This window comes from Neovison vison, chromosome 14 (assembly GCF_020171115.1).
Source record: "Neovison vison isolate M4711 chromosome 14, ASM_NN_V1, whole genome shotgun sequence".
NCBI lineage: Eukaryota > Metazoa > Chordata > Mammalia > Carnivora > Mustelidae > Neogale > Neogale vison.
The window spans coordinates 35,718,744-35,731,430 of NC_058104.1; the positions used below are offsets into that span (position 1 = coordinate 35,718,744).

Genomic DNA, 12,687 nt, shown 5'->3' on the forward strand with positions numbered 1-12,687 from the left:
CTGCAATTAAGATTCCGTGTCAAGGGCTGTCGTGTGACACCCGGAAGATCAAGGAGGGACCCGAATGGCGTCATGCACGTTCTCCTCTCCCTCTTCCCTCACGGGGGAGGTCTCTTCACCAAACACCCTTCTCCTCCTAGGGACTAGCCCTAGTGCCTATTGGGTTTTGGGGAGCAGCATTCAGTTCCCTAGAAGCCCACTGAATTCCCCAGGCCAGCCACTCACACCCTCCCGTGGGCACCAGGACTTGCCACACCCTCTGGTTTCTAGAAGCAAGTCTTGCCTTCCGAGGCCCTGCTGGTTCTCTCTGTTCTCACGCGCGATGTCTGTGCAGTCCTGCACGGTGTGTGGTATCCTCCTCCCCTGAAGCGCGAGGGTCTGTGACTAGGAAACTGTTGTCAATCACACGTGTCGGGTGTCAGGGCGTCCCACAAGTCTGGAGCAGGAGTCTCTCTCTCTCATCGGGGACCTGAGGAGATGGTGATTCAAACAGGCGGCATCACACACACGGTGTCCCTATGTTAAATGAGGACGCGGGGGTCAGCTTGACCTGCTCCTTCGCTAACTAACTGGCTTCGGAGGTGACAGGCACGATCTGGGAGGGAACTGGCCATCGCTGGCCAGCTTGCGTGTTGGCCCGTGTTCTGTTACCTCACGTGGAGGTCGCCATCCATTTCCAAACGAATGTCCCCTCCTTGCCAGCAAGGTGAGAATGGATGAGAATGGACTGTATCTGGGTCTTCAGCCATGTGACCTGCATGTGGCCTGTCTTGGTCTCCAGGGCTCCCCCCTGAGGTTGGCAACCGCAGGACATGCTGACTGGTGTGCTTCAGTTCCAGGGACTGGGGGTTGGGCCAGTGCTTGATGCTGACGTCCAGATCCTCTGGGGGAAAGCACACCCCAAGCACAGCCCTGGGGGTGACCCTCTGTGTTGTGGGTGCAAAGGAGGGAGGCCCCGACGCAGGGAAATGTGGGAATGGCACAGTGAGGGGATCAGTTCCCACCTGGACTTACGCCAGGAGACTGGAAACCATACGACCATCGCCGCGACAGAAGCCCCAGGGCTGATGATGCGGATTTGAGACTCTCTGGAAGAAAAAACCGAGAACGAGGAGCAGGGCAAAAGACACTCCCCCAGCCCACAAGTATATCCAGGAAGACACAAACCCAAGCAAAGGAGGAGTGGAGGAGAGAAAACTGAATACGGGGTGGGGGGGGGGGCACGACTAATTCAACATGGGTTCAGAATTTGAGCCAGTTGTAAATCCAGCATTGACAAGGGCACCGGGGTGGCTCACGTGGTTAATCATCTGACTTCAGTTCAGGTCTTGATCCCGGGATCCTGGAATAGAGCCCCATGTCAAGCTCCCTGCTGGGCAAGGAGTCAGTCTGCTTCTCCCTCTGACTCTCCCTGCTGCTCCTCCCGCTGGGCCCTGCTCTGTCCCACTTGCTTGCTCGCTCTCTCGCTCTCTCGCCCTCTTAAATGAATCCATCAAATCTCTCACACATAAAAAATAAAAAGGAAATCGTAAATTCACTAAAATAATTTAATTGGCAAAATTCAAAGGAGGCCGATGGCCTTCTGTGCCTCTACGACATAGGTTCTGAATGAAGTGTGATGTTGCTAAGATGCACCGGTTGGCTAACCTTCAGGGACTTCATTCACGTTCTGTTTGTAGCGAGTACAATAACCATAGATTCTACCTTCTGTATTTCCTGCTTTGACATCTCGGGCCTTGCTGACTTTGGTGGAGGGACTTTGCCTGGCAGACTTACCGAATTCCTAGAGATGGTCAGCAGCTTGCCTACAGGCAGAGCTTTCACATGTAAAGCAACCAATTTGGAGCCTTTACCCCCAGCCACCTCTTGTAAGAAACTCTTACTCTGGGCCACTCTCCCCTGCCCTGATCACCCCAGGGGCAGGGACAGACTACTCCAGACAGACACCACCGTGTCCCGGAACCCACGGACGTGACACCGACTGGGCAGTCTTAAATGTGCTGACCCGGATTCACCTGCCCCTTGCCACGGAAACCACAGTAAAGGGTCTTGCCCGTGTTGCCTGTCCCTTCAGTCCCTCTTTCTCCTGACCGCCCCTGGTGCTTCCCTGGGTGGCCCTCCATGGCTCTCGGGACCTCCTTTCTCGGGATCAGGGAGTCGATGAACGCTTTTGCGTTGTGAGAGTTCCTTGTAGATCTGCTTGTCTTCCCATACCTGATAAAATAAAGCCCTGTACCCTGAAAACACCGGAGACACCTGGGGGGCTCAGTGGGTTGAGCTTTTGGCTCAGGTCAGGATCTCAGGGTCATGGGATAGGGTCGCAGGTCGGGCTATGTGCTCAGGGTGGAGTCCGCTTGGGATTGCCTCTGCCTCTGCCTCTCTGTGCCTGCCACCACCCCGTGCCCCCGCTCCTTTGCTAGCTTTTTCTCTTGCTTTCTCTTTGGAATTAAGTCATTTAAAAAGCCATGAGGGAGCCCCACAAATTGAAAGATGGTGAATAGTTTGCTGTAATACATTTGGCCAGTATGGTCTGTTCGGTGCCTCTCAGTGGCATGTGCCTTGACCTTGAAGGAGACAGGGTTTACCTTGTTAATGCGCGGGGCACCCAAACCGCTCTGCTCTCACAGGCAAACTTTGTGGGCAGGATCTTATCGCCTTCATCTGTCTTCAGGAATACAGATGGGACATCACATTCAGGAGATCCTACTGTGAGGATATTTGTTTGACGCGCTTGTTAAGGACCTACAAAGTGTGTCTCTGTCAGTCCAGGGTCTGCCTTGGGCCCAGATCCTGATCTCAGGGTCCTGGCAACAAGCCTTGCATCAGGCTCCCTGGTCAGCAGGAAGTCTGCTTCTCCCGCTCCCTCTGCCCCTACCAGCCCTTTGTACTCTCTCTCTGTGTCTTTCTCTCTCTCTCGTGTTCTATCAAGTCACTAAATAAAATCCTTAAGAAGAAAAAAGGACATGCAAGTCCAACATCTTTCAGTACTCTTTGGGTACTGGAGGCAACATGTACCTTGTTTATAAATTTTACAGAAACCCATTTCAGCTGTTCCTCGTTAACGAGCCCACGCTGAGGGGGGAGGGTCTCCCCTCAACAGAAGGCTCTAGGATCTGGGCCAGCAAAATTGACCTGTTGAGGGTGACTGGGTGGCTCAGTTGGTGAAGCGTCTGCCTTTGTCTCAGGTCCTGATCTCGGGATCCTGAGATGGAGCCTGGCAGGGGGGTTCCCTGCTCGGCGGGGAGCCTGCTTCTCCCTCTCCCTTTCACCCCCTTTTCCAGCCAGAGCGCTCTCTCAACTACAAAAACAAAAGCTTGAGGAAAAAACCACCTGTTCGTGCCCCGGTCAAAAGGCTGTAGCAGCCTCCTCTCCTGCTTCCCGGAGTCCCTGGACCACCCACGCTATCTGTCAGTCGTCCGTGGGCTCCCAATGCAAGAAACGGCCCTCCTCGGCCCTGGTTAGAGACCATGAGAGCAGCAGTTGCTGGCCATGCACTGGGCTCTCCTGGAAACAGAATCTCTCACAGACTCTGAGCCTTCCTCTCCAGCTGTCTGTTCTTCTCTGGGTCATGGGAAACCCCCCCCTTCCCCACCGCCACCAGCTTAATACCGTTCCCAAGGCCTTCCTGCTACAGGCTGAAGCCAAAGTCTGCATATCCTACCTGCAGGTGGAGGTGGGGGCTTCTGTCCACAGTGCATTGCCAGATTCCATGGTGCTGGAGGACGTCAGCTCTTCCTTCTAGCCCTTGACCAGCCAGCGATTCCCTTGGGATCAACTGCGTGAACATCAATGGAAGTTAATTACATTTTGGATTTGATGACCCCCGTCTCCCTCCTGGTCACATGACAGCTTCACATCCTAGAGAAGCCCCTGTCGTACGCCTTAAGCGTCTCAGCAGGAAATGGATGTCCGCATATCAGAGTCCGTTCTGATGGAAAGCCTGAGATGAAGATTCCATAGGAAGTGTTGTCTTGGCATCCGGTAACTTTGGAGGGCCTCAGATGGCCTCACTCCAAGTTCCCTTCCCGCTCTGCTCCCACAGATCAGATCCCCTGGCCAACAAGCCCTCCTTAGCACAGGGACCAGGCACAGTTTCTTCCCAAGTAAACTCCGGTTCCCTGACAGCCTGTGCAATGACCCAGCCAATGAAGATTTGAAGGGGCTCCTGAAGAAATGAACAAGGGAGTTGACCATGGACATTCCAGTTAAAAACCGCTTAAAGGATGATCAAGAGGAGCTACTTCTATAGCTTAGGGTAGAACCATCAGCTGCTGGGTTTTCAATTTAAGAATAAGATGGCATTCATTCCCATTTCAAATGGTCTCCAAGGCAGAGTGATTCGGCGGGGTTGGAGGGGGGAGCAAGTCAGAGAATAAATAGCATGCTCCTAAGCAGGCCAACATACATAAGGCCCGAGAGAAATCAGGTTAGCCATAGCGTGCCTTTGCAGACAACAGAAAAGGAAATGATTTTTAAAAATTAGAAAATAAAACATAAACCAAGAGAAATGAGACTTAGCTGGGAAAAGCGAACTTACTTTTTTTTTTTTTTTTTTAACCATATCTTCATCGTGTACTTTTGTGCTATTCACCTCGTTTCCCATCCGAGGATTGTGCGCTCGTCTGTCTGATCCATTTGGAACACTGAAACAAGTTGATGTGTTCTCTGCATAGGGTATACATAGAGGTTTGGCCCTTGTGTACACCTTCCAGCATTACAGACCACAGCTTCCAAGGCCATCAGTGTCGACTGTCCTAGGAACGTCACCCCTGCTGTGGCATCTGGGTGGCTCAGTCTGTTAAGCGTCTGTCTTTGGCTCATGTCATGATCCCGGGGTCCTAGGATCCGGTCACAGGTCAGGATCCCCGTTTTTGTTAAGTCATAAAAGAATAGGTTTCTTAAGCTGAAAGCAAAACCGTGAACATTTGACATTTTGAAAAAGAACATTAGGAGATAAGGTAGACACACAGAGTGACTTGGGATCTTCAAAGCGCGGTGTCACTCTGGCGCACAGTCGTCTATTTCTTGGAGAGGTCTTTGGCCGCCGCCTTTCCAACCTTCTGGGCAGGCGATAGTATACGCGGCGTGTACGTGGGTAAAGCATCAGTGACAGCATTTAGAAGAAGGTGCTCCGATCCATCCATTTCCGGTCCGGGTGGGTCAATAAGAGACACAGCTGTGGTGCGGGGCTTGACCTCCTTTTTTCCGGGTGTGGATGCCAGGGGAGCGTTCAGTCGTGATGGGCCTTGTTTCTTAGGCAGTTTTCCCCTTCCTCCCGAGTCTGGGGGCTTCACGTCACGAGCAGAGGGTTTGGGCGCTGGAAAAGCCGAATGAGATTCCACTTCTAGAAACTGGACAAAAAGTTCTGAAAAGGAACGATTGGCCACAGCTCGGTGATTTGGTTTCGCGGGGGTGCTGGGGGCGCTTCTGGGTCCAGGCCCCCCAGTCACCCCGCTGGGCACACCCGCGGGCTCTCGGCTGCGCAGCTGCCGCAGCTGGTCTTCTCGGATCCCCAGCGTGCTTGCCATCAACCTCAAGGCTTCCTGCCGTTCCGCATCAGCTGCCTGGAACGATCCCACGAAGAGTCTCCTTAGGAGGGTTTTGTCCACCGTTCCTTCGGACTGACTGACAAAGGTCATCAGTTTCTTCTGTGTGTCCTCCAGCATTTCCTGCTGGACCTCATTCTGTTTCTTGAGCTCTTGGAGTTGGTCCTCCTTCACCTCCAAGTCGGCATTTGTTTGATGCAAACGTCCCCGTAAGGACTTCAGTTTTCCTTCTAGGGCGTCTGCCTCTTCCATCCGTTCGGCCAGTTCCAGCTTCAGGCTCGCTAGTGTTTGATGGCAGCGCCTTCCCTCTTCCTGGGAGGCGGCGAGCCGGAGCACAGCTTCCTCCTTCTGCTGGGTGACCACGTGCAACTGCGCCCGCAGCGACTCTGCCTGCAGACGGGCTCCGTGGCCGGCCTTTTCCATGGCAGCGGAAGACAAAGCGAGTTTTCCCTGCAAGACCGTCACTTCCTCTCTTAGCTGAGCCACTTGGTCCTCGGAGGCCAAAGCTTGCCGGCGACGAGAATCTTGGGCTTCTGCAGCGAGGTGCCGCCCTCTCTCCAGCTCCTGGGTGAGGCGCCGTTCTCTCTCTCGTAACCGGTGAACCTCCTTCTGGAGGGCGCAGGTTTCCGTTTCTTTCTGTGTCAGTGCCGACACGGCGTCCTCTCTCTCCCGTTGACACACAGCTGCCTTGTCCTGCATTGACCGAACGGCGTCGACGAGCCGGTTCAATTCCCCGGTCTCGCCCTCTTCTCTCTCTTGCAACAGTTGCTCCAGGGCCAGTGCCTTCTCTCTCATCGCAGCATGCTGGGATGCCGCCTCTCTCTGCGTCACTGAAAGCAGCCGATTTGTCTCTTGCAACGCCTGGTTTTCCATGTCCTTTTCTCTAGATCGTTCCACGATCTTTGCGTTTTCCTCTTTCAGCCGACACACGTCCACTTCGAGATCTGCTATCCTCTCCTTCAGATTGGTGACTGCCTGCCTCAGCAGCTCGTTCTCACTCAGCTGGCCACTGAGCTGCTCCTGTGAAGAAAGCAGCTCCTCACTTTCCGCTTGGATTCGGAGCTCCTGAGCCCGAAGGGAGTTTTGTAGAACGGCCGGTTTCTCCTGCAGCTGTTCCGTGTGGGAATCGGAATCGCCGTGTTCCCGTGGTTTGCCTTCTCCTTCCCCCGTGGCAGCCCCTGAAGCAATCCATCTCTGCTGATCTTCCCGGAGGGTTCGAATCATGGTCTCTTTTCCTTGCCCTGATTTTCTGAGCTCTTCGACCTCCTCTCTGATCACCTGAGAGGACTCCCTCACTGGGTCAGATTTCCCGGCCTTCAGGGAGTCGCTGGAGGTCTGGAGGAAAATCACATCGAGGTTCCCTAAAAGGAGGTCCTCGGCATTGCAGAGCTCCCCGATGCGGAGCTGAAGTTGGGCCAGTTCCTTCTCTAGCTCTTGTAAGTTTACGTCCCGTCCTTGGGAAGTTTGGATCTGGTCAAGAGAGGCTGTCTGCAGTTTCAGAACGTTCTCGCTGTTGGTGCGAGCCCACGCCTGCAGTTGTCGCAGATCTCTCTGAAGCTGGGGTGACTCGCGCTTCAGAGTTTGGACCGTGGTCCGCACCTGCTCTTTCCACTCCTCCATGACCTTCACTCGCTGTGATAACGTGTCCCGTTCCTGGAGAAGCTGCTGGAACTGATCGATTCGACCTCCTCGAACCTCATGACCAGGGCTGGGTGTTTGCAGGATCCTCCATAAAGTCTGGCATATCTGACTTAACGCCTCCACTTCCAGGTCTTTTTCTCGAACCGCGTGGGCCAGATCCCGAATCCTTTCGCTACACCCCTCCTGGCCGCTGCTTTCCACTCTCGTGGACAGTTTTTGATTTTCCTCTTGCACCCTCTGGAGGTCTGCTTCCTTGGCAGCAAGTCGATCGGTCATTTCGTGATAGTCCCTTTCCAGATTGCTCTTCTCCCTCATCTTCTCGTTCAGGATGGCCAAGATCTGTTCGCTTTTCAAAGCACACTCTTGCAACTGCTGCTGAAGTTGTTGCACGTGCCTGTTCTGGCTGTGAGAAGCCTCAGAGATTCTGCTGGAGAGACCCTGAATCTCCACATCCTTTTGCTGGATGATCCGAGTGAGTTTCCCGATCTCCTCTTTGGAGAGCCGATCCACTTGCGCGGTCAGTCGGATGTTCTCTTCAGTGAGAAGCTGCCTCGCCAGTTCCTGTTCTTTGATTCCTTGGACTAGCCTTTGAATTTCAGCTTGAGATGGATCACGCTCGTCCCCTCCGTTCTCTCTGGGGAGAGGCTGGCTTGCTCGCACTTCCTCATCCTCCCAGGGTTGCCTCGGAATGTGCGGGCTTTCGTCGGGCAACTGGGCTTTCAGCTCTTCTAGCGTGACTTGCAGATTCCGAATCAGCTCGTCTTTGGCCGCGAGGAGCTGAGCGCGTTCAGCGTTCGTCGCCTCCTGCCGGTGTTGAAGGCGGTCCACCTTCTCCTTCTGCTCCTGTAAGGCCTGAAGCAGTGCTCTCTTCCCCTGCTGCTGGTTGTGAATGATCTTCTGTTGTTCTTGGATTTCCTCCTCGAGATCATCTTTTAACCTGCTGAGCTGAAGGACCTCACACTCGAGTTCTTCAATCTCCTCGAGGATTTTCGGGTCAACCAGAGGGACAGCGCGACTCTGTCGGGTGAGGCGCTCCAGGTCTTCGTCCACACGAGGGTGTTGGTCTGTCGTGGATGGGAGACGCGTGTCTTTGTCCTCCCCGGATGGGGGTAGGATGTCACGGCTTCTGAAGGTTTCGGTCGACTGGCCGAGTTCCTCCTGAAGCTCTGGCCTTTCTCGGAGTTCTTTGATGTACTCCTCTTGCTCCCTAAGGCACTCTGCCAATTGCTTGTGCTCCTCCAAAGCAAAGGACAGCAGTTCCTTCGTTTCCTGATGCTCTGCGTCCATCTGCTCGATCCTCTCCCGGAGGTGGAGTATCTCCAGGTCTTTCTCCTGACCGAGCTTAGTGAAATGGCCATTATCTGCCGGTGCCCGTTCTCTGAGGCTTTGTTCGGTCTTCTGTTGGCAAAGCTTCTTTTCGGCCCGACACAGTTTTGCCACTAACCGTCCTTTCTCTACCTTTAAAGCCCTCACGGCAACGTTGTTCTTTAGGGAATCCTCGTTGTTGCGCAGAACGGATTCCTCCAGCTGATGTGTTGCCTGTCGGAGCTCACGAACCAACTTCTCCTTTTCTGCTCGGAGATCCGAAGCAAGGTTGTTCAGACTGTCGTTCAGCCGCTGCATTTGTGTAAGTTGCTGCTTCAGCCTTCTGAGATCCCTTTCCCTCTCCTCAAGAAGGTCACGGTTCACGTTCCCGGCAGCACCTTGGTTTTGCAGGTCTTCCACCTGTCGTCGATAGTCCATTAGTTGTTTGCGGTGCCGGTCAGTGAGGTCTGCTAGCTTCTGCCGGTGGGTGTTTTGCAACACGGCCACTTCCAGCTGATGTTTGTCCATGTCCCGTATCTGCTTCTGCTGTAGGTCCCTGATGTGGCTCTTCAGTGTCCACACTGTTTCTGGGTCGACGGTATTTGGTCCCTGGGTGGAACACGGGCACAACATCTTCCAGTGAGTCACTTCAGCCTCCAGTGTGTCTGTCTCAGGGAGGCGTCTGTTGATCTGTGTCTGGGATGAGATGACATCAGCCAGATCCATGGTGTCCCCAGGGAAAGTCCCTTTCCCCAGCACATGTCTGTGAATATCAGAGATGTCCCTGGTCAAAGAGGTGTGGCTGCTGTCCACGGCCCCTAGGGTATGGCCTAGGCCACAGCCCAGACCACCAGCCCAGGAGAACATCTGGCGGTCATACAACTGCCCTGGTCCGCGGTGAGAAAGCGTCCAGTCCAGCCGGACTACCCCGCCAAGTGTCACAGAACCCCTGCCTGCGCGAGGCTAAGAATCAAAAGCCAACCGCCCCCGTTTCTAAGCAGCACCTTGCGCGCGCTCCCGCGTCCCCACCTCGCGCGCGCTCCCGCGCTGCCCCCCACCTCGCTCGCACTCCCGCGCTCCCCACCTCGTGCGCGCTCCCGCGCTCCCGCGCGCGCGCGCGCGCGCCACCGCCGCTCAGGTAGTTCCAAGCAGCCAAGACCCTGGGGCCCCTGGTCTGGGTCCCAGCCACTGATCCCTGCAACTTCCCACACCAGGCTTGGGCCCTTGCCCTCCTTCCCCTGCTTTGCTGGCTGTCCTGGGGCGGCCCCTAGTGCATGCTCCTGCCCGGCTGCACCCAGGGGCCTGCGGCCAGAAAATGCACCGGGCCCTGGACTTCCCCCTAAGTAGGGTCGCAGTACACAAAGTCCGGCGGCGGCATGAGCTTTCCACGCAATAGCATCTTTTCCATTGAGGGGAAAAGTACAGTCAGACGCATCCATCCAGCTAGGAGAGAGGATCCTTGGTGCATTTCAGGGATGTCTACGCCGGCGCAGACAACTGACCTCCAGGGAGGCTTTGGGTATTTCCAGCCTCCAGAGACTCCCAGAGTGCCCTGCCCCTCCTTGCCCCGTCAGCCCTGCAGGAACAGCTCGGCCCGCACCTTGGTTTGGCGGTTCAGGGGCCGCCGCCTGCGCCGTGCCTCTCTCGCCTCCCGTGGCTGTGCACCTAGAGCAGGCAGGGGGTTGCGCAGGACGGTGGAGGTGGCCGGTCTGCGGGTCCTCCGCTCTGCACAGAGTGGCCCGGGTGTGGGGCGGCAGAGGCCTGAGTCAGCCGGGCCTGGCGCTAGTGCACCGGTTTAGGAATGGCTCCTGCAGCTGCCCCGCCGCTGGAGCCCCGCTGCCCCCTGCCGTCGCCATGGTGAAGCAGCAGCTGGCCAACCAGAGCCTGGCAGGGGACCGCGCCCATTCCCGCCGCTGCGATTCCGCCTTGCGCCGCGTGGGGTCTGGGCTCGGAACAGGAGGGCTGGCTGCTCTCTTGGTGGCGTGCTCCCGTCCCCTGCCGCCACCACACAGCAGGCACAGGGGCCCCTGGCCCGGGACTGGGCCACGGCACACACTGGAGCCCAGGTCCTGGGCGGTGCCGGAGTCCCAGAGCAGCCGTTTGGTGGGTCGGCCACCGGAGACCCCCCCCCCCCCCAATCCCGCGCTGCGCGAGTCCCTGCCGCCCTTGGTCCTGGCCCCTGGTGGGCTGCTCCTGAGCCTTCCCCTGCCTTCCCCTGCATAGGTAATTTACATGTAATATATATATATATTGTATATATTGATGCTGGTGTCCTGTGTACTGGTATATGCATACATATTATCCTTTCTGACCATTGTGCAATGGTATCTCTTTGTGGTTTTGCTTTGTATTTCCCTGATGCCCAGCCATAGGGAGCATTTTTCCATGTGCTTGTTGGCCATTGGAATGTCTTCTTTGCAGAAACGTCTGTCCATGTCTTCTGCCTATTTCTTGATCAGATTCTTCTTTGGGTGTTGAGTTTGGTAAGTTCTCTATAGATTTTGGATACTGTCCCTTTATCTGACACGTCTTTTGCAAATAACCTTCTTCCATTCTGCCAGTTGTGTTTTGGTTTTGTCGACTATTCCCTATGCTGTGCAAAATCTTTTTATCTTGGTGAAGTCCCGGTAGTTCATTTTTTTGCCTTTCGTTCCCTTGGCTTTGGAGACGTGTCTGACAAGACGTTGCTGCAGCTGAGGTCACGGAACTTGCTGCCTGTGTTCTCTACAGTTTTGATGGATTCCTGTCTCCTGTGTAGGTCTTTCATCCACTTGGAGTCTATTTTTGTGTATGGTGTAAGGAAATCGTATAGTTTCATTCTTCTGCATGTAGCTGTCCAATATTCCCAGTACCATTTGTTGAAGAGACGGTCTTTCTTCCATTGGATCTTCTTTCCTGCTTGGTCAAAGGTTAGTTGACCCTCGAGTTGAGGGTCTATTTCCAGATTCTATAGTCCTTTTCATTGATCCATTTGTCTGTTTTTCTGCCAGTACTCTCTGAGTGATGACAGCTTTGTAAATAGAGCTTAAGATTGGGATTGGGATGCCACCAGCTTTGGTGTTGTTTTTCAACACTCCCTCTGGCTGTTTGGGGTCTTTTCTGGTTCCAGACAAGTTTGGGGATAATTTGTTCTATCTCTGGGAAAAAAAGTTGATGGTATTTTGGTAGGGATTGCGTTGACTATGTAGATTGCTCAAGGTAGCATAGACGTTTTAACAATATTTGTTCTTCCAGTCCATGAGCGTGGAACATTTTTCCATTTCTTCGTGTCTTCCTCAGTTTCTTTCATACGTGTTCTGCCGTTTTTGGAGTACAGATCCTTTACCTCTTTGGTTAGGTTTATTCCTAGGTATCTTATGGTTTTGGGTGCAGTTGCAAATGGGATCGACTCCTCGGTTTCTCTTTTTTCTGTCTCCTTGTTAGTGTATAGAAATGCAGCTGATTTCTGTGCATTGATTTTATATCCTGCTACTTTGCCGAATTCCTGTATGAGTTCTAGCAATTCTGGGGTGGAGTCTTTTGGGTTTTCCACATAGAGTATCATGTCCTCTCCAAAGACACGTTTGGATGCCCTTTCTTTCTTTCTTACTCACTTTTTAAAAGATTTTATTTGTTTACTTGATAGAGAAATCACAAATAGGCAGAGCATCAGACAGAGGGAGAGGGAGAAGCAGGTTCCCTGCTGAGCAGAGAGCATCATCAGGACTCGATCCCAGGACCCTGAGTTGAAGGCAGACACTTAACCCACTGAGCCTTGCCGGCACCCCTGCCTTTTATTCTTTCTGTTGTCTGATTGCTGAGGCTAGGCCTTCTGGTGCTATGTTGAACAGCAGTGGTGATACTGAACATCCCTGTTGTGTTCCTGACCTTAGGGGAAAAGGGAAAGGCTCTCTTTTTCCCCGTTGAGAATGATACTCACTGTGGGCTTTTCATAGATGGCTTTTATGATATAGAGGTACATTCCCATATTGAGGTACATTCCCTCTCTCCCTACACTGTGAAATTTTGATCAAGAAAGGATGCCGTAGTTTGTCATGGGCTTTTTCGGCCTCTGTTGAGAGGCTCATAGGGTTCTTGTCCTTTCCTTCATCTGTGTAGTCTATCCCTATTGATTGATTCGCAGATATTGAACCACCCTTGCGTCCCAGGAATTAAATTCCACTGGTCGTGGTGAATAATCGTTTTCACGTACTGT

At 53.8% G+C, this 12,687-nt stretch overlaps 2 protein-coding genes across 18 annotated transcripts in view; one reads left to right on the forward strand and one right to left on the reverse strand.

The window, feature by feature from the left end:
* The window catches only part of LOC122895785 (thyroid receptor-interacting protein 11-like), a 294,071-nt gene that overhangs the window by 156,780 nt on the left and 124,604 nt on the right, over nt 1–12,687 (forward strand). Inside the window, exon 1 of one of the 17 annotated variants that reach the window (XM_044233475.1) lies at nt 8,726–8,814. The exons of the other annotated variants lie outside the window; for them this stretch is intronic. The gene's annotated coding sequence lies outside the window, so the exon portion shown is untranslated. Of the gene's footprint in view, nt 1–8,725; nt 8,815–12,687 lie in introns of those variants that run through there. 17 annotated transcript variants of the gene reach the window in all.
* Nucleotides 288–10,348, reverse strand: LOC122895486 (thyroid receptor-interacting protein 11-like). Its single transcript, XM_044232912.1, has 7 exons — nt 10,284–10,348; nt 10,093–10,157; nt 4,538–9,379; nt 3,662–3,775; nt 2,586–2,742; nt 1,005–1,342; nt 288–469 (listed from the first exon to the last, which is right to left on the reverse strand). Exons 1-3 carry the CDS (start codon nt 10,346–10,348, stop codon nt 5,019–5,021), a joined length of 4,491 nt encoding a protein of 1,496 aa, XP_044088847.1. The 3' UTR covers nt 288–469; nt 1,005–1,342; nt 2,586–2,742; nt 3,662–3,775; nt 4,538–5,018.

Bases quoted from the DNA above. Each gene is read 5' to 3' on its own strand.
- LOC122895486 (XM_044232912.1), bottom strand. From the start codon at position 10,348: ATGGCGACGGCAGGGGGCAGCGGGGCTCCAGCGGCGGGGCAGCTGCAG. The intron at 10,158-10,283 runs GTGCACTAGCGC...TGCCTGCTCTAG, and splicing joins CAGGAGCCATTCCTAAACCG to GTGCACAGCCACGGGAGGCG. The intron at 9,380-10,092 runs GTGCGGGCCGAG...ACCGCGGACCAG, and splicing joins CCCTGAACCGCCAAACCAAG to GGCAGTTGTATGACCGCCAG.